We start from the raw sequence: 26205 nt of genomic DNA on the forward strand, positions 1-26205 counted from the left end.
GGAAAAGGTCAAGTTCAGCCAAATGTGTGTGTGATGGTTGGTGGTGGGAGGGGGGCGCTGTCACATTAAATTACCTAGCGTGCTTTGTGCCGCTGACGTCCCCAGTGACTTTCATCTTGTGATATATTTAGTCACGCTTAAGTTCCAATAAAAGGTTTTCTCAGGAGGGGACACATATTCAGAGCACTCTGCTACTCTGAATGCTCTGCTAGAAGAAGAAGAAGAAGATAGTGATGGTGATAAAATCAGGATTACACCAGTTGTATGTTCTGTGGTAAATTTTCTAAATGGTATGGAAACCAACCTGAACAAGCTCCCTTTAACAGCACATCTTGTTCCATTCGTGTGTGTCAGCTTGCCGTTGAAGAATTTTGAATATGGAGGCATTGACAAACCTTCCTTAAAGCTGCATTCAAGGACACTCAGAGAAACCATGACTGATTATTTGGACAGTTCTTTTTGCTGCTAAGCAGCAAATGTCAAAAATTATGATTTATTTTTGGGCAGAGGCTCAGTAATACAGCTATGCATATAAATCCTAACACCAGTGTCTGGTTTTACTGCGATTTAAAACACGTGTCCCACTGGAAATGCGTTTGAGATAATAGCTTAAGTGTGGGAAAAACAAAATGATTTTAAAATGAAAACATCATGAAAAAATGAAAACATCATATCTGAGTCATACATCATCAAGTTGAAATTGTCAGACTTCGGATGCAAGTGTAGTCTTCCTGCCCACATCTGTCCCCTGTGAGTGATACCACTACTGGCAGTTTGTGAGGTTCTTGACAGAGGGGCACCGGAGTCTAAACCCATCGGTAGAAGCAGGGTGAGAGGCACAGTGGTGCTTTGAAGTGCAAAATCCTCCCGCTGACACGTGCAAGACAGTAGACATGCATAATAACATGTCTTCTCTGTATGTGAGCTGTGGTGCTGTGGCTTAGTTGGTTAAAGTGCCTGTCTAGTAAACAGGAGATCCTGGGTTCAAATCCCAGCAGTACCTTTGTTCTCCAAGCAAGATGCTTTGAGTTTAACTTACATGTCAAGTAAACTATGAAAGGTTATATCCTTGTTCAGGCACAATTTTTAGCTGAATATGAGGTTGTTACCACATCATTGGAGTTTCATTATACAGAAATACACATAACTGTATAGTTGTAACCACTCCCCTAAAAAACAAAAAACAAAAACAAAAAATCAGCCGCACAGCGTGGACACGGCTACGTAGCTTTCACTCCTCTGTACAGCACCACCTGAAGCCTGGCCAAACGATTTGATTCGTCTGGCAGATATTTGCCAGACCATATTCAGTTCCCAACAGAATGACTCCAGACCAGAGGAGGAGATTGCAGAAGCTACTAAAATTGGGTAAAGTACCATCCAATGCATTATTAAAAACTGGAAGGTTAGTGGGGAACCATCGTCTTTGAGGAAGAAATGTGGTCGGAAAAAATCCTGGCTGATCGTGATCGGCGATCACTTAAACGTTTGGTGAAGTCAAATCAAAGAAAAACAACAGTAGAACTCAGGGCTGTGTTCGATAGTGAAAGTAAGAGCATTTCCACATGTACAATGCAAAGGGACCTCAAGGGATTGGGACTGAACAGCTGTGTAGCCTTAAGAAAACCACTAATCAGTGAGGTTAACCGGAAAAAAGGGCTTCAACTTGCTAGGGAGCATAAAGACTGGACTCTGGAGCAATGGAAGAAGGTCATGCGGTCTGATGAGTCCAGATTTACCCTGTTCCAGAGTGATGGGGGCATCAGGGTAAGAAGAGAGGCAGATGAAGTGATGCACCCATCATGCCTAGTGTCTACTATACAAGCCTGTGGGGACAGTGCTATGATCTGGGGTTGCTGCAGTTGCTCAAGTCTAGGTTCAGCAACATTATGTGCCCAAAGAATGAGGTCAGCTGACTACCTGAATATACTGAATGACCAGGTTATTCCACCAATGATTTTTTCTTCCCTGATGGCACGGGCATATTCCAAGATGACAATGCTAGGATTCATCTGGCTCAAATTGTGAAAGAGTGGTTCAGGGAGCATGAGACATCATGTTCACACATGGATTGGCCACCACATTGAGAATCTTTAGGATGTGCTGGAGAAGGCTTTGTGCAGTGGTCAGACTCTCCCATCATTAATACAAGATCTTGGTGAAAAATGAATACAACACTGGACAGAAATAAATCTTGTCCATAGACAAGCTCGTTAGGTTCATTGGTGATTCTAAATTGGCCGTAGGTGTGCATGTGAGTGTGAATGGTTGTCTGTCTCTCTGTATCTTCCTGGAATATCAATAAGGTGAGTGCTGTTGGATTGATTTAGTTTAGTTTACAATAAAATGTCTCTGATTGGTTAGTAGTAGTAGAGCTGATACAGAGAGAAAAAAATACCTAGGTATTTTTTTCTCTCTGTATCAGTTCTACAAATCGTACATCACAATGAAATCTTAATGATGTATGTAATTCTAGGCAAGCTTTGCACACCATCTGTTTTACATACTTATATCCGTTCTCTTTACACGCCCATAGCTGCCAGTAGTTCCTTGCAAGATGCTGTTGGTCTGGAGCAATGCGACTGTGCCAAAAGCACATGGCTGGAAGCTTGATACAGTGTCGTGTTTTATGTCATTTCATGAATCTCGTGAGAATCCATTTGTCCCATAAGGTAACATTCAAACTTAACTTCTTGAACAGAACAGTCCAGAAGAAAGGCAGGACAGGGGAACATATCAGGAGGCGCCATGGCTTAGTTGGTTAAAGTGCCTGTCTAGTAAACAGGAGATCCTGGGTTCGAATCCCAGTGGTGCCTTTATTTGGCGACAAACGTATTTTGTTTATATGAAGTTGAAGTAGATCTTTGATTTCAAGTAAATGACAATGTTGTTTTGCAGTACACAGCTGGCACCTGAATTGACCCCATATAATTTTTTTCCAGGTATGTAAGCTAGCTGTTGCACATTCTGCAACCATTCTGAGATCTAGCCGCTCATTAAATGTCAGCAATATGATAACAGATGAACTAAGTTCCTAATATTCTGGAGGTCTATTGGTCTACCACATTTTATGGCAAACCAACAGTAACAGTTTTGAACAAAATCAACCTCAAATATCAACCTTACACGGGCAGTAGAGGAAAAATCAAGACACTGCCAGTGTCGGTAAAACTCATTGTCTGTTGTCATTGTCATTGTCATTCAAATCTTGTTGGGCATATTTGTAGAAATGACAGATGATTAAATTTTATTGAATAAGCAAAAACATGACCAGCTGCTGGAACTAGTCATGGGATCACCAAAGTCAGTAGGATTCATCGATGTGGGACCTCCAGGCCATCCATCGGAGCCTTGAACCATTTCATCTTGGCCAACCAGCGCCTACATTCTATCTTTAGAGCCATGCCAATGGTCTCAAAATGCCAATGTGTGAACCAACACTGCAGCACGTGGTCTTTAGCTTTGAAAGACATTAGAGCACCAGATGAAGAGTGCTGACGTAACCTATCAGTCCAGAGCACAGCAGTTTAGGATGAGTGACCTTCTTTGTTTGACATCTACGAAATGTTTATGAAAATGTCCGAACGGTTTGTTGAGCTTTTTTGTGCAGTTGGAGTTGCTGGAGCTGAGCAAGTAAAACCGTCTGTTCAGCACAAGAGCTTGCAGCGGTTATGTAAGAGAGTCAGACTCTGCTAATCCTTTTACAGAGGAGAGCGCAGCCTGCGGAGAAGAGCCTTCTCATCATTGAGACAAATCAGCCCATAAAGTCAGACATCTCAGCAGCACATCCACCACCATGCAGAAAAAAAAATCCTCTCATATACACAACAGCCTTGAGATGCAGTGGGAAGAAGTCACCCACAAAGTTGAGAGACAGATGGTCTGTGTGAGAAAAGTGATGAGTACTTGCGTTATTAATAGCATCTCTGATTCATGCTTCTTATTTTAATCCGCCAGGCCTTAAACCTCATAACCTATGCGAAAAATACTCCTCAAATCACAAAAAGTTTTGGAAAATCTTCTCTTACTCAGGAACGCTATTGAAGAGTTGTGCTTACACTGTGAAAACCTGCCGTCATGCAAATGCTGTAAGCTTCTCATCATGGTTGCCAAGATTGTCTGCTCCACTGTGACGCACGGACTCTTTGTTCCTCTAAAATCACTGTGGTGTGTCAAAGAGTGAAGATGCCTGTTGCTTTTTGAAACACTGTTAAAACCCATAGCTCTCTACGAACAAGAATAACGAGCAGAAATCGGCGTGCTCGCTCTCTGTGAGGTAATTGCCGTAGATTGTGAGTGCCAAGGCCTCCAAGCTTGAAGGACAATACCAGCTCTGTGGTTGTGATAATAGGTTTGCTCTTTGAGTCAGAAGTTGCGGAAGCGTCGACATTAGGGAGCTGAAAGCTGTTGAAAGTTCAGGAGTGTGCACTCCAAGGATGTAATCATGCAGAAGAGCTGTGGGGGGAAAAAAGGCCTCTGCACCCCCTCGGCTGGTGCTGCCTTTGAGGAACTGATTGTTAGAGCCACCAGTGGGAAGCATGGAGTACCCTTCTGGCATGTGCCTCCTCGTCAGGGCCTCAGTGCCACCATGACCAAGTGGGCAAAGGTTTTGTGTGTTTGAGAGGAAGTGTGTGAATTAGAAAACAACCTGAAAGATGTCAGGACACTGAGTTGGGTTGAGTCTTGATTTGGGACATGTCCAGTGTTGCATGTTTAAAATATGGGACCACCCTTACAGGCCTTTGTCTTTGAACTTGCTGACCTAGAACGTCGTCACTAGAACGTGTACCCTTTGTCCTGGGTTTGTTTCCGCTGCCCTCAGACTGCAGTCGTGGCCAAAAGTTTTGAGAATGACACAAGTATTGGTTTTCAGTTTGCTGCTTCAGTGTTTTTAGATCTTTTTGTCAGATGTTACTATGGTTACTATACTGAAGTATAATTACAAGCATTTCATAAATGCCAAAGGCTTTTATTGACAATTACATTAAGTTTATGAAAAGAGTCAATATTTGCAGTGTTTGCACCCTTCTTTTTCAAGACCGCTGCAATTCACCTTGGCATTCTGTCAATGACTTTCTGGGCCACATCCTGACTGATGGCAGCCTATTCTTGCATAATCAACGCTTGGAGTTTGTCAGAATTTGTGGGTTTTTGTTTGTTCACCCGCCTCTTGAGGATTGACCACAAATTCTCTATGGGATTAAGGTCTGGGGAGTTTCCTGACCATGGACCCAAAACTTTGATACTTTGTTCAACTTTGTCACTTTTGCCTTATGGCAAGTTGTTTCCTCCATACTGGAAAAGGCATTGTCCGTCACCAAACTGTTCTTGGGTGGATCTACTTTACTGTTGGCATGACACAGGACTGATGGTAGCACTCACCTTTTCTTCTCCGGACAAGCTTTTTTCCGGATGCCCCAAACAATCGGAAAGGGGATTCATCAGAGAAACTGACTTTACCCCAGTCCTCAGCAGTCCAGTCCCTTTACCTTTTGCAGAATATCAGTCTGTCCCTGATGTTTTTCCTGGAGATGTTTTTTCTGCGATTCTTTACACCAGGTCATTCTCCAAAAGTCTTCGCCTCACTGTGCATGAAGCTGCACTGACAGCTGTCTGCTGCCATTCCTGAGCAAGATTTGCACTGGTGGTGCCCCAGTCTTGCATCTGAACTGTAGGAGACGGTCCTGATGCTTGCTGGACTTTCTTGAGCGCCCTGAAGCCTTCTTCACAACAATTGAATCTCTCTCCTTGAAGTTCTTGATTATCCAATAAATGTTGATTTAGATGCAATCTTACTAGCAGCAATATCCTAGCCTGTGAAGCCCTTTTTGTGCAAGGCAATAATGACTGCATGTGTTTCCTTGCACGTAACCATGGTTAACAGAGGAAGAACACTGATTTCAAGCACCAAACTCCTTTTAAAGCTTCCAGTCTGTCATTCTAACTCACTTGTAAGTCTTCATAACATTCTGAAGTATGCAAATTGCCATCATAAAACATGAGGCAGCAGACTGTGAAAATTAATATTTGTGTCATTCTCAAAACTTTTGGAAACAGCTGTACTTTAGAGATGGGTTTGGGGTGTGAATTTTATCAGCCTTCAGGAGTTGGGACTAAATCGAGTTCCAGAAATTTCATTGTTTGCGATTATGAAAGCAAGCGCAGTATGTCTGTGTGAAACTCACTGGTTTGCGGGTCATCTAGGGACAGTGAGAGTGTTTGTGTTCTGCTTGAACAAGAGAATAAATGAATGAAAAGAAATATTACAGTATTCTATAACATCTCAGATGTTTTTGTTGCGTTGGTGGCATTTCATTTTACACATTTCTCCAAACGTCTGGACCGTATGAAATCACATTCCTTTCCGCTGACTTTCTCCAAACCGTCTCCTGAGCTTCTGTAACGTTCACCAAGCATCCCTTTAACTCACACATGATTGACTGACCTACGGAGAGATAACATGATGACCACTAAAATCTGTAACCCAACTGTTCCCCTAGTGCTTGCATTAGTCTCTTACTTAAGAGTTCAGTGGTCGGTCATTAGATTTGTTGACCTGGGGACAGCGTGTGTGAAAACCTTTCAAATTAATATTTTTAGCCTGATAGATTATACTGAAAGTTAAATATCAGTTAGTGAACAAACACTGACCATCATGTAATGCATAACATAACACTAATATCTGGTTCATAAATGTGTGTATTTCCTGCTTTTCTCCATTCAGTAGTAAACTGAATATGTGTGGGCTTTTGATGAGGCCGTTAAAGAGGGAAGAAACCCTCATGGTTGGTGGATGGTGTGATATCTCCCTCTGCAGGATTTTAAAGGAATAAATCATTTCATGGAGGCGTTCTAAAAAAAGAGGCCATACTCGTTCCAAAGCTTGTTGATCCTGTTCAAAACGACGTTATTATTCTTTCTCCTGTATTCATCAAATTAAGGATATTTAACACAATGTAATACCACAATGAATGACGTTCAAATCTTGTTTCATGATCGTACTGCCAAAGTATAAAAATATGATTAAAAAACCAGAACAACCAAATTGTTCTCAGCACTTTCCAGAAGAACAGAACAATACCTGCTTAAGATATAATTACTTGGATAAGTGTGAGCCGCCCTAGATGAGTGACAGAAAGTGGATGAATTGTCCAGTTGAAATGACTGATTCCAGCTACAGCTGTATCTGGCAGTGGTGTTTGACCCCTGTAACAACCCCAATTTAAAATGTGACGTTGTAAAAGCTGCGTGTTTCTTCCAACGCTGCAATGTCCTTGTTGCCCCTTGCATGCCAAGCACATCTGTGTGTGATTGTGACAATAAACAAAGATGGCTGTGCTGGCGGCGATTGGTTGTTTGTGAGAAAGGTAAACTTTGATTCTGGGGAAGTCAGTCTGTTGTTCCTGAGAAAGACTTCTGATATTTCAACTTAACGGCCAAACAAAACAAACACTCTCCCTCTCCCTCCCTCCTCCTTAAGAAGCTCGGCTAACGTTAGCAAGGTGGTGGTTTAAACTGTTTATATAAATCTTTTTTCAGCACACACAGGACAAACAGGCAACATGAAAAAATGTATTTATGAAACGTATTAATACACTTAGTTAGCCCTGAGTCTGGTTAAAGGTGGTAGTGGAGAAATGCAGCTGCAGAGCTGTCACATCACAGCAAGAAGGTTCTGGGTTCAATTGGCAAATAGCAGTTACTGTCTTCTACGCATCTTTTGCACTATGCAAATTCATCCCATGGGCCAGACTGGACCCCCTGGGGAGCCAATTTTGGCCAGCGGGCCGTATGTTTGACACTCCTGCTCTAGAGAAGAAGCATTTACAGATAATTAATTAATTAATTCATACAAGGAAAACTGGGATGGCTAGATAGTCATACAGTCCATCAATTTATTTAATTAATTTGGGCTTTGGGTTTGTTAATTAAGGTATCAAATAGTTTTAATGTCATCAGATCTTAATATTAATGCACCAGATGGTCACACATCTTAGGAACAGTTTGGAAAGAGAAAGCAAAAATTCTTGGCAGGTGACTGAGTGAAACATCATCTATCATGAGTTAGACATCAATTGGAAAGCAGTCAGCTGAGCTGTCTATGTAGAGAAAATATCGTCAGATGATTCTTGCCAGCTTAGATCACTCCTACGAGCGTCGTCACTCATAATAAACACCCGTTGGCACCAGTGGTTTCTCACAGGATTCATTTGTCTGTGAACGATTCACAGATTATAATAAATGTGGTTGTTAAGTGGATGTGACTGAGGTCTTCTTGCTTTCTGAAGGGCCAGTGTTTGACGAGGCGGAACAAAGACACTTTAAATGATGACAAATGACCAAAGAGCAGAAACAAATAATCACTCAACAACTCCACAAAGGGCTCTGTAGGCTACAAATGTCGTTTTTATTATTACTTTAAATAATGTCTAAATAAAGGGACTAAAGACATGCTTGTGTGACTTCTTCCATTATCAAAAATATGGTGTGGGGTAATGTTCACAGCAGAAATTTATCCAGGGAGGGAAGCGTGCATCACAAGGTGAGACTGCTGTGGAGTCCATTCCTCTGAAGACTGAACTTTGAAAAGAGTCCCACCATCTCTATGGACGGTGTCGGTTGTCAAAAGGGGGCAGTGATTTATTCTTCTAACCAACGAAATGTCACATTCAGAAGAAAAAAAAAGTTTTTTTTCCTTATATAAAAACTGAAGGACCTGGATACATTTCTACTTTTCCCCATGTTTTTACTACAGAAATTAAAAAGCAAAGACATAAAGGAACACACAAAGGGGGCAAAAAACAGCTATTTTTATAATCAACTCCCTTTGGTAAAAACGGTAATAAATGGTCTTGCATTTGTCTTTTTCATATACATACTAACTTTAGCCATTTATCACTAAAGTCCACAGTAAGCTTGGAAAGTATTACTAGCACAACAACACAGTTCTGTCATAAAAAGTCTGAGAATATATACAGTGTATTTACAACATGAGCGGCACGCGGACAGTCCTCCCAGAATGAGACGAGAGTATGTGTGTGTGTTTGTGTGTGTGTTTGTGTGTGTGTACACAAGCTGGTGTATTGGCAGAGGGCATCTTAAAAAGGTTGACACCCAGGGCGGCGAGGATCGTGTGTTAATAGAACTATATATAATATATATATACACAACACATACACTGGAATACATGTCAGCATCTGACATTCACAAGCTATACAATTTTACAGTCTGAGACCAAACAGTGTTGTGAGGCTATGTTTTCTTTCTTTTTCTTTACATTAAATGCGACAGTGCTTTTCTATGTTAACCCGACAATACAGTTTGGGGCTCAGGCACAGTTTCTAATAATGCTGCCATGTGTTTTGGAAAAGGAAGCATAACCCTCTTTCCGTCTAGTGAAGATACATGATTGTGATTTGGCCGTAACGCAGGAATGTCTGAACCAGATCCCTCAGACTTTGCTGAGCTCCCTCCAAACCTTCAATATGGGAAACAAAACTTCAGAAACATATTCTTCTTGCTAAATAAGTGCACTTGTCCATCATATTGTTTTCCTTGGATTGTATAGAGGAATACTTTCCCTGTATGATTGATTTCGATGGAGCTCTTTCTCTGAGGGCTTCGGACAAGACGGTCAGTCAAAAGCTGGACCGAAGCTCAGGTGTGATAAAGTACAAAAAGCACCATTCTATCTCTCACAAGCTCACTGCTTACGTTGCTAAGCCCTGTCGAAAAAAAGGCTCGGGGAAGTTTGTGACGTGGCTCCGAGTGCTGGTAAGAGCTCAGGTCTGCGTCTGGAACACGACCATTCCTAAGTTTTGGCACCAAAGGCCCTGTGAAAAAATGGGCCCAGCTAAAAACGCTGGTAAAAATCAGTAATCCTGCCGCCCCGGGTGCAACATACACAGCAGCTAGCTCAATTGTGCTCCCGTGTCGGCCTTAAAAACACATCAATAAGCCCTCATCCCTACCTCTACTCCTGACCTGTTTGACTTCAGACCAAACCCCTCCCCCCAGGAGTCAGTCTGTCTCCCGTTTCTGCGGTCGGCTACTGCGCCTTGCTGGGGGTGCTGTATTTGACGCGGTACTTGTTGATGTTCATGAAGTGAAGGACCTCTGGGTGGCGGGCAGTGGTGCACGGTAACAGGCCGTCACGTCCTTCGCCCATCAGCCACTTGTTGGTCTCGGCGTTCATGTCGCGGGTGACGTGCTCTTTTACCCACGCGTCCACCCAGGCCTGGAAGCGGTTGTGCAGTCGCGTGCTCACCCTCTCGTGTGACTGAGGAAAAAAAGAGAGAGGGACGTTACTGTTGATCCAGACACAGATCGCTGCAGGTAGAAAATGACATTTAAATAGAATAACTAGAGTAGGTCAGTGCACTTAGGAACAAACTTTAACACTGAACCCTCAATCTAAAATGAGTGTACTGTGAGCTCACTGACTGCATTAGAGCGCCCCGCACTGGAGACTGAAAGAACAATCACTTAGCTCAACTGTGAAAATAAATAATATGAGTTCCTGGTTAAAAACATACAAAAAGATTCAAACTCACTGCAGTTTACAACAATGATGTGAGCTGTTGGCCGTGACTGACCTATCGTAGTAATCACAATCTTCTGAACAGTAGGACTTTAGGATTGTTCAGATTAGGATACCATTCTCATGAGGCCAGACAGTTATAGTAGAAGCAAAAGAGCTTGGGTCTATTTTAAGTTCAAAATATTTGCCTGTCAGAACCTTTAAAGCTTAGTTTTTTAAAGTGGTCTGGAACATAAGTCCCCTCTGTTCTTTAATACGGATTTATACTTGATGTGAGGGGTTGAACGGAGCTTAATGGGCCTTTCACTGCTATCAGAAAAACACAACTACCTCGTCAGTAACGATGAATATTTGAACTGAAGCAACTTATTTAAATCAGCAAAGCACTTAAGGATGAGAAGTAGATTTAAACGCGGTCACACGAAGAATTTGTATACAAGCTATACCTAGCCACTGGTCTAGAAGCACAACCAACTTCCACTACCAAAAAAAAGTTTTGTGGTGGAAAGTTGGTTGGGGTCACTCAGTTGGTAAGTGATTATGATCTGGAAAAGATCTGTCAGGTGTGGTGATGGACAGACGAGCAGTAGCAATGTAGTCATACATATCACCTGAGCGCTGTGGAGTTGATTTTGTAACTTTAAAATGGTTCTGATTGGTTGTAGGGCTATCCTACTGTGTATAAATGGTGGTGTGTTACCAGGCTGCTTAACCACTGTAATTTGCTTAATCACTGTAAGTTTCATCTTAAAATGAAACTAGATGATATTTGGAACAATCTGCTGAACTGCTTCCCGTTCTTTTCACATACTGGATTTTTATTTATTCAGTAACAAGTGAGTTACTTAGTTTTTTAGATATTTTTTCCTCTCAAAATTAAGTGCATCCTCACGGCGTTTACAGACATAGTTAATAGCAAAACAATTAACAGGAAAATTTTAAATTTTGCTCTTTTTAGTCAAATCCATAATACATATTCTGATCACCTGAAATTAAAATGAGGCGATCTGGTGTTGAAAGACTCCAAAGAGTCTTCGAATAAACTCAGACAAATCTTGCCCTTTACACTTTATTTTGTTGGCCTTTTATGCCTTTATACCACCTCAACACAGGCCAAAAAGTTTTCTGTTGTTCTAAAATGCACATCCGTCTTTCTAAGAAGAAACTACAGTTATCCTGTACAATTATTGGATGGAAACCTAGTTCCAAGACAGGGATTTCCTCCCAAGGTCTCAATACAAACACAAACTTGTGTCTTAGAATTCTGGGAATTCACACATACATACAATACCTCCTAGTTTCACCATGTGCTTCGTACATTATACATAGACAACCTGTTGTGGTGCTTGTGGTAAGAGCAATATGGATGCTGTGAAATCCTAAGGAGTCGCTGGTAAATACCTGGTGGGCTCTCAGCAGGGCAGTGCGTCGGTACATGTAATCCTCAGACTTAAAGACGTAGACCATCTTGTAAGAGTTGAGTTTGAACATGCACTCCATCTTCTCCTTTTCCAGGGATTTCTTGCCTCCCTCACAGGCCTCCTTGTCCAGCTGCTCTCGGCCCTTCTGGTACTTCCTGATCCGTCTCAGATTCCTGATCAAGAGCGCAGAGACAAAAGTGATGAGGATGTCTAATGGCAGAACAAGTCGAGAAATCAAACAATTTTCACGCCATGAGACGAAATAGCAACAATATGTGAGAAAGATCTTGAGGTGACAACTCACCTGGGAAGAAATACGGGCTTCTGAGCGAGGTGCTCCCTCAGCTCAGGAGTGGTGGAATCTGGGTTTAAGTAGCGTTCAACATAATCAGACCAACGCTGCAAGCGGAAAACAAAAAAAAAATAACACAAAGCCAAGTTAATACGCAGACTCTGCACATAAACACTGCTACTGCACCAGTATTACCAAAAGGTTGGCAACAGGTCCTTACTAGTATTTCCACTCCAGCTGGAAAAGTGGAGCCTCTTACTAGACAAAATGTAAAAACAACGACACTTACTTGCTGTAAATTAATAACCCCATATGCAGTAAACATGACGTTAACTTGTTGTCATTATATAGGCACCTAAACACTCCTTAGAACTGAACATGATAAATGTAAGTGTAAATGTTAAGTGCAATATAAATCAATCTTATTCCTAGTATCATTATAAATAATTAAAAATAAGTCCCAGAATTTATTTCTTTTACTAGTGGAAAAAACTAATTAAGGCTGGAGTATTTTGGAATTATAACGTGAATTATTGATTAAAACTGTCTCAAAGCTGACAGGTTTCTGGTGCGTTAACAGTTTTTTCTTTACCTCAGCCTCCATGGGCTCGTCTGAGTTGTCTTCGTCTGTGTCGAGCAGCTCCACCGTGAGCTGCACCTGACCTCGGTTTCTCAAAAACATCACCTGATGAAGCGACAGAAAAGCAAGTGTGAGATTGGAATTAATTCAGTGTGAGAAATTTAAATTTAACAAAAATCCCCGGGGGCTCAGATGAGTGGAAAACAAGTCATGCACACAGTGGAAATCACTGCTATTTGATTCTAGTTAGCCGCATTCAACATCAGACTAAATAATAAATCACATCTATCTTTTTTTTTAAATTGTAACACAAAGTGGGCCTGCGTCTTCTCTAAATTTGACATCTGCTTTGGGAACACTTCACACTTCTCATAAAATGGCAGTGAACACTTCCAAATACAGAAATCACCAGCAAGTAAAGGTGGGGTTTTCCTCTCTCCAGTAATTTAACTTTGACGTCTGGATTAAGTGCAACAACTACTCCTGCAGTCTTGTGGAAAATTCATTTGAAGTACATCTCCTGAACTTTGAACGAACTCTATAATTCCAAAACTTCAGCAAAATGTTTCCTCCTTCATGCTCGTTTAGTCTGATCTATATAGGTTTTCCAGTGGCAGATGACCAAACATATTACCTTGAAGCAGTTCTCATCAGACATGAGCTGCTCGGCTTTCCGCTGATAGATTGCCTCTGCGGAGCTCCGTGAAGACTGCGTGGAAGTGGTTCCTCCACTGGCCCCGTTAGCGCTCTCCGCCAGGTAGAGGTCCGTCACCTGGACGCAGATCTCGTCACTCACGATGTGCTGGAGCTGGAGGAAAGAAAAGGCATTGGTGATTGATAGGCGATTGATCCTCCTCCTCCTCCCACTGCTACTACAAAAACTCTCAGAAACATGTTGAGAGAACAGATTATTACCTGCCGGACGATGCTCTGGATGAGCTTGTCCATTGTGAAGGCGATGTAAGCGTGTATCGTGAACATTTCCCGAAGTGAGTCCTCGTATTGAGAAGCGTCCATATTTCCATCCAGCAAATTCCTAACCATTTCCAAGAAGGCAGAGTAGTAATCCTCCACTTCGATGTCCACTGGAGGGAAGAAATATGTCAAAAACGTAGTTGAAGTAGTTCAGTTGAGACAGACTGGTATCAGTTCAACAGTGCATTTAATCTGTTGTTTAATGATCTGCTCCATTATCACACAATAAAACTATTGATCCTCTTTTCTTGCAGTACAAACACATTACCTGCCAGTTTATTAGGTACACTAATAAAAAAAAATCTAAAAGCACTAAATCTTAGCTTCACAAAGGTTAAGGTGTCCAGCATTAGTTCAAAATAACATTAGTTATGTGTTAGAGAGCATAAATTTGGCATAAAAGTAAACCAATTACATACTGATGCCCTTATTCTAATATGCAAAACAAACAAAAGCATCAAATTAAAGTTTAATTAAGAATGAATAAAAATGAATAAAACGTGTTACTCACTGGGCTCCTTCAGTCTCAACTGGATGGCTGGATTGTCGTTCTTTTCCCTCTTGAGCCCCAGGACCTCCTTCTCCCACTCTCGTTCTCTGACCTCCTCTTCGATCTGTCGCTCCGCCTGCCCGTACAGCCGCAGGAGGCGCGAGCACAACGTCTGGTGCAGTCGCAGGAAGATGTACCAGTTGTTGTTGACGTAGAAAAGGTTGTAGGCCTCGTCGCAGCCGCGCAGTTTCTGCGCCGCCGTATTGCTGAACAGCAGCTTGGACTTGGAGGGGCTCCCACTGCCGGGAACGCCGTTGTGCTTTTTGGAGGCCCCTTCCTCCAAATCCATCTCCTCTTCCTCCTCCTCCTCCTCTACATCTGAGAGCTCGCCCCGTTGAGAGAACAGCATGTCGGGGATGAAGTGATAGATGATCTGTTTGATCTTGTATTTGTCCTCCTTCTGAATGCTGGTCTGTCTCTTGACGTGGTGGATGATGAGTGCCGCTGCGTCCTCCAAGATTTGGCTGTCCTCGTAAGCCAGCGTCAGGTGGGGGCCTGTGAGCAGGTTGGCGTTCTCTTCAGTCGCTTGCTCCTGGCGCTGTAAAGAAAAAAAAAAACAAGAAAAACACCTTTCAATGTCAGCATTCTGAAAGCACATGATGGAGTACACAATTCTGGGTCAAGACAACCTTGAAAAGCAACATCCAGCTGAACGTTTTGCCGTCTAAAGCAGTTTAGACTGCATAAAAACTTCCCATCACAGAGTCCCACTACATTACAGAGAGACACAGAGGAGAAAAGTTACCTCATCATAGATGCTTTCAATTTCATTTAGCAAGGACTTGGAGCGAAGCACTTTGGTGTCATTCTGTTTGAAGTTGATGCCTTGATGGTCCAGAGACTTGAGGTAATACTTTTCGTTCTGCTCCCTCCAGATCTTGTTGAAGCCTCGTTGGGCTTCCCGCCACTCTTCCTCCTTCGTCTTTAACCTGGTTCCAAAGAGAAAGCAAAGTCAAGTAATACAATCTCTGAAAGGCATTTTAATCTACAATCTCATGTAAAATAAATATGCATAAGTACTACATTTAATCCACCACTCCAACATTATATTTGCCATTTCTTCCCTGTGAGGATTACTGAGTTTACAAACTGTGAAGTCTAACCTCAGTTTGTGCAAACACAAGCTGGTGTAGTGCACCACGTAAATATAGAGCCTGGGATTCCAACACAGTTGTGTTAGTGTGTGTCCTACATACTACATCTAGAATAAAACTATAACATTCAACTCATAGAAGAGCTTTATGTTGAGTACATCCACAAACACTGATTAGAAAAAAAACTCATTCAGCCAAATATAATGTACCTGAGACCTTGGTTCAACATTTACCTTTTTAACACAATGGGGACAGAAACAGCAGGATTTTTCTTCAGGCCGTCAATGATGTCGGGCGCTTTGTCTCCATATATCCTCTGAATGGCTTTGCGGTGGATGACCTCCGATGAGCCACCCAGCGTGTTGTCTAAGCGGAACTTTGCCTGCTCCTCTGCAGACATGCGGGACAACTTCCGCTGAACTGTCTCCAAAACTCTGATGGTGGCCAGGTTGGTCTCCAGCACAACGTCCAACTGTGTTCAGGAAAAAGTCACTTTATTATCTTTTGCAGTGCATGGTCATCGTTTAAATCTCATTATAAAGCATATTATACCATTAATAATCAAAGCATGGCAAACATGACTAATGATTTTCTTACCTCAAAGCGTTCATCTTCACACCTGTAGATATGCTCCTCATACTGAGTCTTCTTAGAGCTGACAAATGTTGAGTCTTCAGACCAGGACGGGAAGGAGACCCACGTGTCATTTAAGACCTGGACATGGCAGAAAAAAAACAACTTGTGTTACATTGAAGGTATACACTCAGACAGTGTCAATGAGGATGTTGACAGCTTCGATCTAACAGTCTACAAAAAGTATTTTACGGTATTTCTACCTAGAGCAATAAGGCAGATTTTATGTTAATGTGAAACTTTTGTGAACATTTGCGTGTTTTTGTGGAATGACTGAACATTTTGTGACTGGCTAGAGACACTTGAAGTTGTTGCTTCTGACTTTCTGGATGTCTATTCCAGACTTTCCTCTCTCACCTCTTTACACAGCGGAGTTCTACCCGTACACTTGGGCTGTTGGTAACTTTTGGGCAGGGCTCTGTAACTGGAGCCCAGTCTCTTACAGGAAGCATAATCAATCTCCATGGCGATGCCCTCGGTGGCCCGCTCCTTAGGGTATGTTTCGATGTGGGACATTTCGCGATACCCCAGGAAGTTTTTGAACCAGTTGAACAGCTCAGGAAATTTTCTATTTGTTAAAAAAAAAAAAAAGAATACTTCTATGAGACAAACAAAAGACATGAAAGGCTCCCGTCTTGTGTGCAGGGAGAGACGAATGAGCTACTCACCCTAAAAAGGGCAGCACCAGCTGCACCAGTTCAGCCCTGGAGATCACCTCCTGATTGAAGATGACCAGACAGCGCAAGAAGTTGTCATAGGCCTCTGCACTTCGCAAGGCTTTACGCACCTTAAATAAAATCGAACAGTTTGTGTCAGAATTCACAAAGTCTGCAAAAGTGTTTTCACATAATTTAACTTTAGGAAAACAACAACAACAAAAAATCAACTGGATATCATTTGATACTGCATGAATTCAACTATATTCTACTTTGAGTATTATCTTTATTTACATAAAAAACTACAGCATTTTAATTGCAACTGAAGGGAACACACATGATAAATTAATATCTCAATCTTGTATTGAGTGGCATTGTTGATAGCACCCCGCGAGACTACTTCTTCCTTGCCTTTTAAAGATTTTGCATTTAAAAGACTTGCTCTTCCTTCCTTTCTTATTAGGGCTAAAAACCAACACAAACTCACCTTCTCAAAGAACAGAGATTCTGTGCCGACTCCATGCTTGCTGGCCTCTGCCACTGAGGAGTCTTTCAAACCCAGCAACTTAGACTTCTTCTGTAGCATTCCCAAAAGAGCAATGAAGAAACACAGGTAAAGTCATCAGAAAATGATCAACCAAAGGCAAATGTGAAATACTGATATATAAAATGAGCACAGAGGTCAACTGTGGCTTCAGCAGTAGGTGAGGATGCGTGTGTGCACCTTGACGGGGGGTGTGGTCCCTGGAGTGGGATGGCGACGGATCTGGCAGCCGTTCTGATTGGGCCTCTGTTTGTTGTTGAGCTGCAGCTTTTTGGCGGTTCCACCGTGGTCGTTCCGTACCGACTCCGCCTTCTCAGCTGTGGTCTTATTTAACAGCTACGGAGAATAGACAAAACTGATTAAAACAGTGTCTCTAAATGCACAACAAAACTACAACTGCTACTACTAAATACTATTATACAATGTATATTAATACAGCATGTGACACTTTGTCTTTATATGACAGTTGGCTGTCTCGAAAGACCAAAAAACGCCGTCACAGGAGGATACATGCAACCTGAAGGAATCAAAGTTGTAGACGGTGTATCTGCGTTTGCATTGTTTGTCAACCAAGCATCATTACCATTTGTCGGCACCGAAAAATAGTTGTGGTACCTGCCAACTTACGTTGCCAGAGATTCTTTCGACTATCATCGCTAAAAGTGTCTGAATGTTCTTAATACTCCACGGCCTCTGGTCACACATCTGTGCTAATCACTTCCTGTGTGTGCGTCCATCTGATGGACGGATGGATGCATACGCAACCTATTCTAAGAGCCTGATTTTGTGAAACAAAACTTTAACTCAATGTTTGAAGTTAACAGCTGTACCACCAATGTGTGCAATGTGTTCTATTTAAAATAATGACAACGCTCACCACTGAACTGTTGGCGTCAGGGAGAAATTGCCCAAACTCAGACAGCAGGTCCTCTTGGTTCTTGAAGAGTCTGGCCACCTGAGCGTACACCTCTTGTTCCGTTAGAGCTGGCGTGTAGTTCCCTCCGGCCTCCTTAGCATTACGCTGCTCTTTCTGTAGTGCACGAACACACAATATAAAGAAAAATGAAGTACACCCATTCCAGTTATTCATACGTACTTCCAAGATGTAACTTTTTGTGTTATGGTTTCAGTTAAGGTCAATGACCTGGTACGTGTGGAGGATCTCTAGGAAGGCTTTGTAGATGTCGGGCTGGCCCTGGAAGCGGTTCTTGATCTTGTTGACGTAGTTGATGGCGTGATTGAACTCCACCGGCTGGTTGTTCTGCATGGGTGGACCAGTGGGAATCCCGCTGAGCGGTGGTTGGAGTTGCATGGGCGGGGAGCGGGGAGAGGTGTACGCTGGGATGGACGGATTGCTCTGGCTGCTTGGTGTCAACGCCTGGGGCTGAAGAGGCTGGAAGACAAGGACGGTTTTTAGGGGTACTTAAACACATGCTGCACAACAAAACACTAGAGTTTTGTACTTGGCAGGTGTCCACGATTGTGTCCCAACACATCTGATTGCTCACCTTGCTCATCTTGGCAGGGGTGGGCTGTGTTAGAAGGGGTGGTGCGGTGGTGGTTGCAGCAGATGGTAGCTGGGCTGGATGTTGGGTGGCTGCTCCCGTTATGGGGAGGTTCTGCACCGAAATGCCATGAGGGGTGATGTGGTGGATCTGACCTGGTGTTGTCACGTTGACTAGGTCGTTGGTCTGGACCTCGATCTTGTAGCCCGGGGGCAGGAAGGTGTTAAAGCCCATGATGAGGTCAGGATGACCTTTGAAGAGCTGTGACACTCTGCTGATAACCCCAGGAGTGTCAATACTGCGAACACAAACACACACAGAAGGCTTTATATGCAATGTGACTCAGAACATTTAAAAACTTATGACATCAAAGTATTACTAGCTTGCTCTGACGAAAGAGATACTTTGCCAATGCCACCAGGCACTGTATGAATATGCCAACTGTTTCTATGGAAGAAAAAAAATCCAAGACTGGTCTGATATGAGAATCATTCTGGATAACCTCGCAGAACAAATTATGACTGGGGTTTGTGGCACAGTATGCAAATACAGCTCATGAGTGAAAGAGCAAGAGGACACAAAATGCACATTTTAAACTCAAAACTTTGTTGATCCCCCCCCCCCCCCCCCGTTAAACAAAACAGCGGCCTCACCTTTGGGACTTGAACTCTTTCATTATATCTAAAAAGTCATTGTAGACCTGTGGCTGGTTGCCAAACTGCAGTTTCACTTGATCCAAGTAAGACAAAGCATCTTCCACCTAAGGGAGAAAGAAAAGGGAAACGTAGTTCATCTACCAGTCAGGTTTTCTGTTACATTCATTTTCAGGGGCAGCATCTTGAGCCTGACAATAAACAACATATTTACTGGAACCATTATAAAAAATAGCTGCTTCTCTCTTTGCTTGACATTATAACAATGACTGCGTTAAATTTTTCCACACAGCCCAATAATAACAATTTCCTTTTAACAACTTTGGTTTGACATGTGCAGGTTTTATGCTGGGTTAACATAAATGTCAAAATAAAATGGGCTGACTGACCTTAAGCCTCTGGAACTGCTGCTGGCCCTGTGCAGAAGCTTGAGGAGCAGCTGTGTGGCTGTGCCCTGACATCACTGACGGCCCATGAGATTGAACTGCTGGGCTATGGTGGTGGGGCCCCCCGTGGACAGCTGGGCTTGGGGTGTGCCCATGTCCTCCGCTGTTCTGGGCAACGGTGGGAACCTGGGGAAAGCAGAAATATCAAATGAAAAATTATTTAAAAAATGATATGAAAACGTGTCATAAAAGGAAGAATCAACACATCTTAATAAAAAGATTTCAAGGCACCACAGATGAACGGGTGTGAGTCATGAGCAAAAAGTGGGAAAAGATGTGTTTTACTTCATATTTACCTCTGTCCCCAGCAGACAAACATTCAAACAGGACGTACCTGGTATCCCTGGGGGACGGAGTACTGGACGCCTGCTGTGGGCTGCATGTTGTCCGAAACGGCCTCATACACAGCTGGAGCTGGAGCAGGGGCCAGGACACGATGCTGGAAAGCCTCCGTGTTGCCAGTGAGGCGCCGCTGCTGGGACGCGAAAACCGTTTCCTGATCCTCCAGACGGCGCTTCATTATGAACTCATACTCGTGAGAGCTGCGAGACCTGGAGGTACAGAACACCATATGGACCTTATTTCACAGTGGCAGACCTCCGTCAAGTCCTCAGACTCAGCCTCTTTATTTCATTCAATAATTTGTCAGGGAACATATGGAAGTACTTTATTACTTCTATCCTGAATTTGTGGACACACATAGTGCCAAGGCACCACTTTTGTTGTGTGGCCGAGGCAGAAAATTATTACACAGTCTCTGATCATATACCAAAAGCTTTTTACAATACAAAGATACCATTGGTTTCACAGAGGTCAACTCCTAGGGGCCATATTGATTAGTTGCATGTGACAACCAGTGTCAATTTTTTTTACGTTATAGTTTATGGTCGATTTTTTTAAATCAGGAAATACACCAAAAGAATTGATTATGTCTGTGTGCCGTTGCGGATAAACTCCAAAGGTCTGCTTTCAGTCGTGTTTTAACCTGTCTGTGTCTTGGGCCTCTGCCACAACGCCAAGCCCAGAACGGTTCACACAAGAGATGTGCTGATCAGTCTCAGTGCTGATCAGTCTCAGTGATGCAGAAAATGCCAATCTTGTTGTATATATCTCTGGTTATAGCTTTTACATTGGGGGCATATTCAACTGAGGACACTTTGAGCAGTGGGGAGCCATGCCATGCACGCGGTGAGCAGTTTGGTGGTTGTTCAGGACAAGAAGACAAGAAGATACATTTACTTTAATGAAACTGGGATAATCGGGTAATAACGTACTACAGATGCAATGGTTAAACACTGCCTGTGATGAATATATGGGATATAATTTCACATTATTCCCTGCAAAATAAACATGGCTTCAGGCTCTGTTTTAGATGTGTTCAACACAAGTGAGGAGCCCGGTGTCAGCATGCAGTCAATGTAAAACTCCAGGCTCCAATGTAGTCTCTCCAGCAGCCAATGAAACGCAGACAGCCTACGTCACCGATGCAACAAACAGGTGCTGAGGGAACGTGGGAGTCCGACTACCATTCACAACTTCCTCAAGACACGAACAACTGGTCATTTGAATGAACGGCGTCTTCAGAAAGGCGACGCTGGAAACGCGGCAAAGAATAAACATCGTTTCAAAACCAGAATGTCGAGCCAAAGTGACACAATGACAAACTGAAGTGCCAGCGTACTACTAACGCGTCAGACACCGGAGCTCCGCCGAGCCGCTCGCCAACCAATTCTGGGCAAAGGCGGCGAGTATTTATAGATAAACCAGCTCCGCTCGGTGTAGTAACGCAGTAGGCGCCTACGGGCAAAAAGTGTCTGCGTTTTTTATACGCTTAACAGCCGACAACAACGACTTGCCGTCCCGTTTATGGCCTAGCAACACAAGCACCGTCCTCGAGTTACAGCACGACGCTTTCCTCACGCCCGCCATTTAGAGCGTGGCGCAGGAGTTCAACAATTTATACTCCATTTCAAGCAGGTAAGCGCGAAAAGTAGCCGACTTGCTAGCAGCCGCGCAGACTATCAAACACAGCGCATTTCACGTAGTTTATTTTAATAACTTCGCCGAAAACATGTTTTGTCGACATGGGCTGCGAGCTGCCAGTTAGCTGCTAGCTAATGTAAACAACATGGGAAGCCCGACACCGAGCGCTGTCCGTCCGGGGTTAGGAGGGAAGCACATGCAGCTAACCATTAGCGATGTGGTTCGCTTTTGCTAACACATGCTACGCATAGCAACAGTTAACTATCGATTTATTAGAGTGTCATTAACAGGTCCATCCGCGGCTGAATGACAGGTAAGAAACCCCCGATCCCCCGTACGGTTTACTTAAAACGTCTGCTAACGGTAGATAGCTAGCTAGCAACGTTAGCTTGCTGAATGAATTCAGATGAACTCACCCCTCTCCCAAATAGCAAGCAGAAGTTCGCAGATGATGATTTGATAATCCGTTACTTGCGAGTTAGCCGCGACACCTCTGAGTGGAGAAGACGCTAAGGCGACATATATGTGAGAAGCAAATAAATGGCGTGTGACTTAAAATAAACAATTTAAGCAGTGAACAGCAAACTGAAAATCTCCCCGAGAGAGGAAAACAATCTCCCTTCGGTTAGCTGTAGAGGGAGGCGGGGTTTTCGGAAATAGCCCCGCCCCTGGACAGACGCTATTGGTCATTTCGCGCCGAGGATCCGCAAAGGGGCGGGGCGAGCAGTTGGGTTGACAATTTGACCTGTCAATCAAGGGTTTATCGCTCAGCTACCAAGCACGCCCATTTTGACTTGACTTGAAGCGCGACAATGCCAGCACTGACTGAGTGGAGTCCCGATGGCATTTTCAGAGGGAAAACACTGTCTGAGAACATAGCAAAAGACAGGCGAAATCTAAAGCAAAGTATGCCTAGTTCCAAATATAGTTAAATAAGTGTCATATACGAAACAAAATGAGTTTATCATAATAAAAAGTGTTTGAAGTTTTCTTATTGTGTATTTAATGCAGGATGTTTTTATCTGCTTTAGGCAGCCTTTTATCAGGAAGCTTAAACTAAACAGCATCGAATTATTTACAGCAATAATATATATATTTAAAGCAATAAAAACAATCAGGACTTATGACAATGTAGTTGAACTGACTGAAAGTACCAGGCCCTTCAATTGCATATAAACAAGGATAAAAAGAGGACATACTCTAAATGCCTGTGATATTATTTATTTCTGGTCATTCACCAACTAATACTGAATAGTTCCCTGTTGCCCATTTTTATTCTTTATTCGTTTTTGTGCTGTGCTTGTATGTATGTTGCTGGCCTGATCAGCCCATTTGGTTACCCCTAGGTAGAGATGTGTTGTTCTAAGTTTCCATTAGCACACTATAGATAGCAGCTTCATGATGTTTTGCCCAAAACCCCTGGGGTCAGCTAGTAGTCTTAAGAGTACTTTCTGGGATTTTGATGAAATGCAAATATGTCCCGGGACAAATAACACAGAGAAATAATAAAAGGCATCATGGCTCTATTTTAACAGAGGCTTCCTCTGCAGGACAGGGCCACAAGATTGTGTAAGAATGCATTACACATTAGTGATGTAATCCCCCCCCTCAAAAAAATAAAAAAATAAAAATAAAAAAAATTAGAGAGTTGTATTTATTTATTTATTTTTTACCGTTTCTGACTTTGTCCAGCTGGTAAACCAACACGTGTGTACGTATACATTCGCTGAATAGTTATCTGCAGCACTTACAAATCTTGCCACAACATTACAACACAATACACACCACTGACTGGACTTGGATTCACCATGTGCAGCACATTCCCACGCACTAGAATTAGACTCTTTATTTTTTTTATTTAGTGTTATCTGCTCTCAGTATTTTGTCAGAATGTCCTTACACTGTATTTGCAGCTGCAACACTGTCATTTTCACTGTTGTATGTATAACGCGATCTATCCATCCTTCCACTGCATGTATAGAGATCTTAACAGGCTACTTCCTGGAGTGGTACCACGTGACTTTGTAGGAGGGAGTCTGCCTTCACCACTTGTGTCCCTCCTACGGATGTGCTAAGGAGACATCGCAGCCAATCATCGCACGGAGCAGTCATTACAAATCCCCCAAAAGGTGGAACTTCCAAAATAAAACATCGCCCACGACAGGCGGAGCTGCAACACCAGCCCGGGATTCCTCCTTCCAGCCCAGGCAGAGGACTCAGCAGCGACCGTAGGCTGCGACACACACACAAACGCACACACGCATTCACAGTGCTCCACTATCTCGAATGGATTCCCCCACACACAATCGCACTCATCTTCACAGAAGCAGCGCTACAGACCCCAAAACAGCATTTGACTGGGATTCGTTAAAACCAAACGCACAATAAAAGAGCAACTCTCAGCTGATTTATGAGTCATTTATTTTTAAAGTTACGCGCAAAAGCATGCAACACAACGCACTGCGGGCTGTGGAGGTCCCCCCCCCTCCCAACACGGAGCCACACAGCTAGGAGGATCAGGTCGCCCCTGTTCCGTGAGTCGGTCGACGCTGGCTGCACACCCCAAACAAAAGGGTTCCAGGCACAAACACCTATCGTCTGTACACGGGCACCGGTGGACGAGGAGAAGCAGGGCCCGGGGGGGGGGGGGGGGGGGCGATCGCTGCATACCTTCAATACGCGGCAATAGCCGATCCAGTTGCCCTTACTAAACAATGCCAAAGTCAAACGAAACGGGAACTACGGCGTCGCCGTGTGGAAACATCGGCACCTCGGAGCCACGCCATTCTCCGCCTTCCCCGAAAACGCAGCCCCGATTTCCCCCCACCGCACGGAAGGACCGGCCGCGCTTCTACCCAAATCATATTCTTTGTTTACTTCAACAGTCGCGAGTAAAATGTCTAACCTGTCTCACCACAACAACTCCCTCCGTCCGTCCCTCCCCCTCCTCCCGATCCATTTGCAAACAAGCGTTACATGCTCACACAACGCTGCAGACAAAATGTTTCCACTTCCAGACAGCGGGATACCTCGGACGATCGCCGGGTAGGCTGTTTACGAGCCGACACGACGACCTCCTGCACATTTTTTAACCATCTACCACGTTATGGTTTTGCCTATTCAGTTGCGAGCATTAAAAAAAAAAAAACACCCCCTTCGATTCATTTCAGGACACAAAAGGCGCCACAGACAAGCAACCGCGCTCCGATCACATTTAACCACCGCTCGCTTGTTATGGCAGCAAAACTCTTATTATTATTTAGTTTAAGCAGCTGTTACATACCCAGGAAAAAGACTCCTTACTCCGGATTCGTGTTTGTAACAAAATAGTTGGAGACGCCCCCCTTCCCTGGCATTGGCGCACACCACGGTACGCGTCACTTTATTTTGAATATGACCCGCTAAAACCGAGGCAGCGCCACCGAGACTGCCCCGTCTCCATCAGATAACCTCCAGGTCATTCGGGCTGCTTTACGCTAGCAGGAAATAAGTTACAGCAGAAAGTAATCAGGCCTGAGTACTTTTACTCAAATACTCTGTTTAGAGTTCAGAGTTTGTAGTTATACCCTTAATTTATAAGACAAATAAATGACACTGTACACAGTATATGATCAACCAACAATACATGCAGCATTGCTGTAGTTGTAAAACTACCTGACAGTGAAGTAACAGCAGTAATAAAGCATCAGTAATAATAATAATAATAATAATAATAATAATAATACAGTAATGTCTTCAATGAAATAATTTAATCCAACTTTATTTATACAGCTCATGCAGATGTATCAAGCTGCTATACAGAACACTGAAAACCTGAAACCACCAGAGGTCACAGTGACAAGGAAAAAAATACTTTCTTTTGACAGGAAGGAGTGGAACTCAGCTCATATGATCTTTTATGCTTCTGACAGAAAAATAGGAGGAAAGAAAAACAGAAGCAAACTAACTGTATCCAGATGAATGCAGATACATGCAGCATATAAACATGATACAAACCAGAGTGCGTGATGTAGGTGATATATGATATCTGGGAGTCTCCGGGTACTCTAGCTTCCTCCCACTGTCCAAAGACATGCTTGTTAGGTTCATTGGTGATTCTAAATTGGCCGTAGGTGTGCATGTGAGTGTGAATGGCTTTCTGTCTCTCTGTGTTAGCCCTGCGAAAGACTGGCACATTAATACTGTCACTTGAGCAAAGGTCCGCCGTTGTTTGCCGAACGTCTGAACTGGCAAATGCCTCTCAGCTCACAAAATCCTGGACTCTATTGAGTAAATTTGCCCCATCAAGTCATTTTCTCTCCAACAATTCTGTTGCATTTACTATAATTTCCTT

The 26205-nt window shown here is 43.2% G+C and overlaps 2 protein-coding genes across 2 annotated transcripts in view; both read right to left on the minus strand.

Annotated features, from left to right (window-relative positions):
* Positions 1-26205, minus strand: part of LOC311496176 (uncharacterized protein) — a gene marked incomplete at its 3' end in the record, with an annotated part of 351079 nt that overhangs the window by 127828 nt on the left and 197046 nt on the right. The window lies entirely within an intron of this gene.
* Positions 8409-25197, minus strand: sin3aa (SIN3 transcription regulator family member Aa). Its single transcript, XM_084555163.1, has 21 exons — positions 25156-25197; positions 20224-20440; positions 19833-20015; positions 19444-19550; positions 18794-19088; positions 18430-18678; positions 18163-18315; positions 17466-17621; positions 17229-17318; positions 16754-16872; positions 16443-16653; positions 16050-16166; positions 15686-15924; positions 15104-15287; positions 14320-14896; positions 13749-13918; positions 13468-13641; positions 12846-12938; positions 12266-12360; positions 11942-12134; positions 8409-10279 (listed from the first exon to the last, which is right to left on the minus strand). The coding sequence occupies exons 2-21, from the start codon at positions 20407-20409 to the stop codon at positions 10049-10051; spliced, it is 3822 nt and encodes a 1273-aa protein (XP_084411289.1). The 5' UTR covers positions 20410-20440; positions 25156-25197; the 3' UTR covers positions 8409-10048.

Source organism: Chelon labrosus (genome assembly GCF_963514085.1).
Source record: "Chelon labrosus genome assembly, chromosome: 11".
Taxonomy (NCBI): Eukaryota; Metazoa; Chordata; class Actinopteri; order Mugiliformes; family Mugilidae; genus Chelon; species Chelon labrosus.

Excerpts from the sequence above, each read along its gene's own strand:
- sin3aa (XM_084555163.1), bottom strand. The coding sequence starts at position 20,409 with ATGAAGCGCCGTCTGGAGGATCAGGAAACGGTTTTCGCGTCCCAGCAG. Across the intron at positions 18,679-18,793 it reads CCCCTGCCAAGATGAGCAAG|CCTCTTCAGCCCCAGGCGTT; the intron begins GTGAGCAATCAG and ends CTTGTCTTCCAG. Across the intron at positions 17,319-17,465 it reads GGACCACACCCCCCGTCAAG|AAGAAGTCTAAGTTGCTGGG; the intron begins GTGCACACACGC and ends GGAATGCTACAG.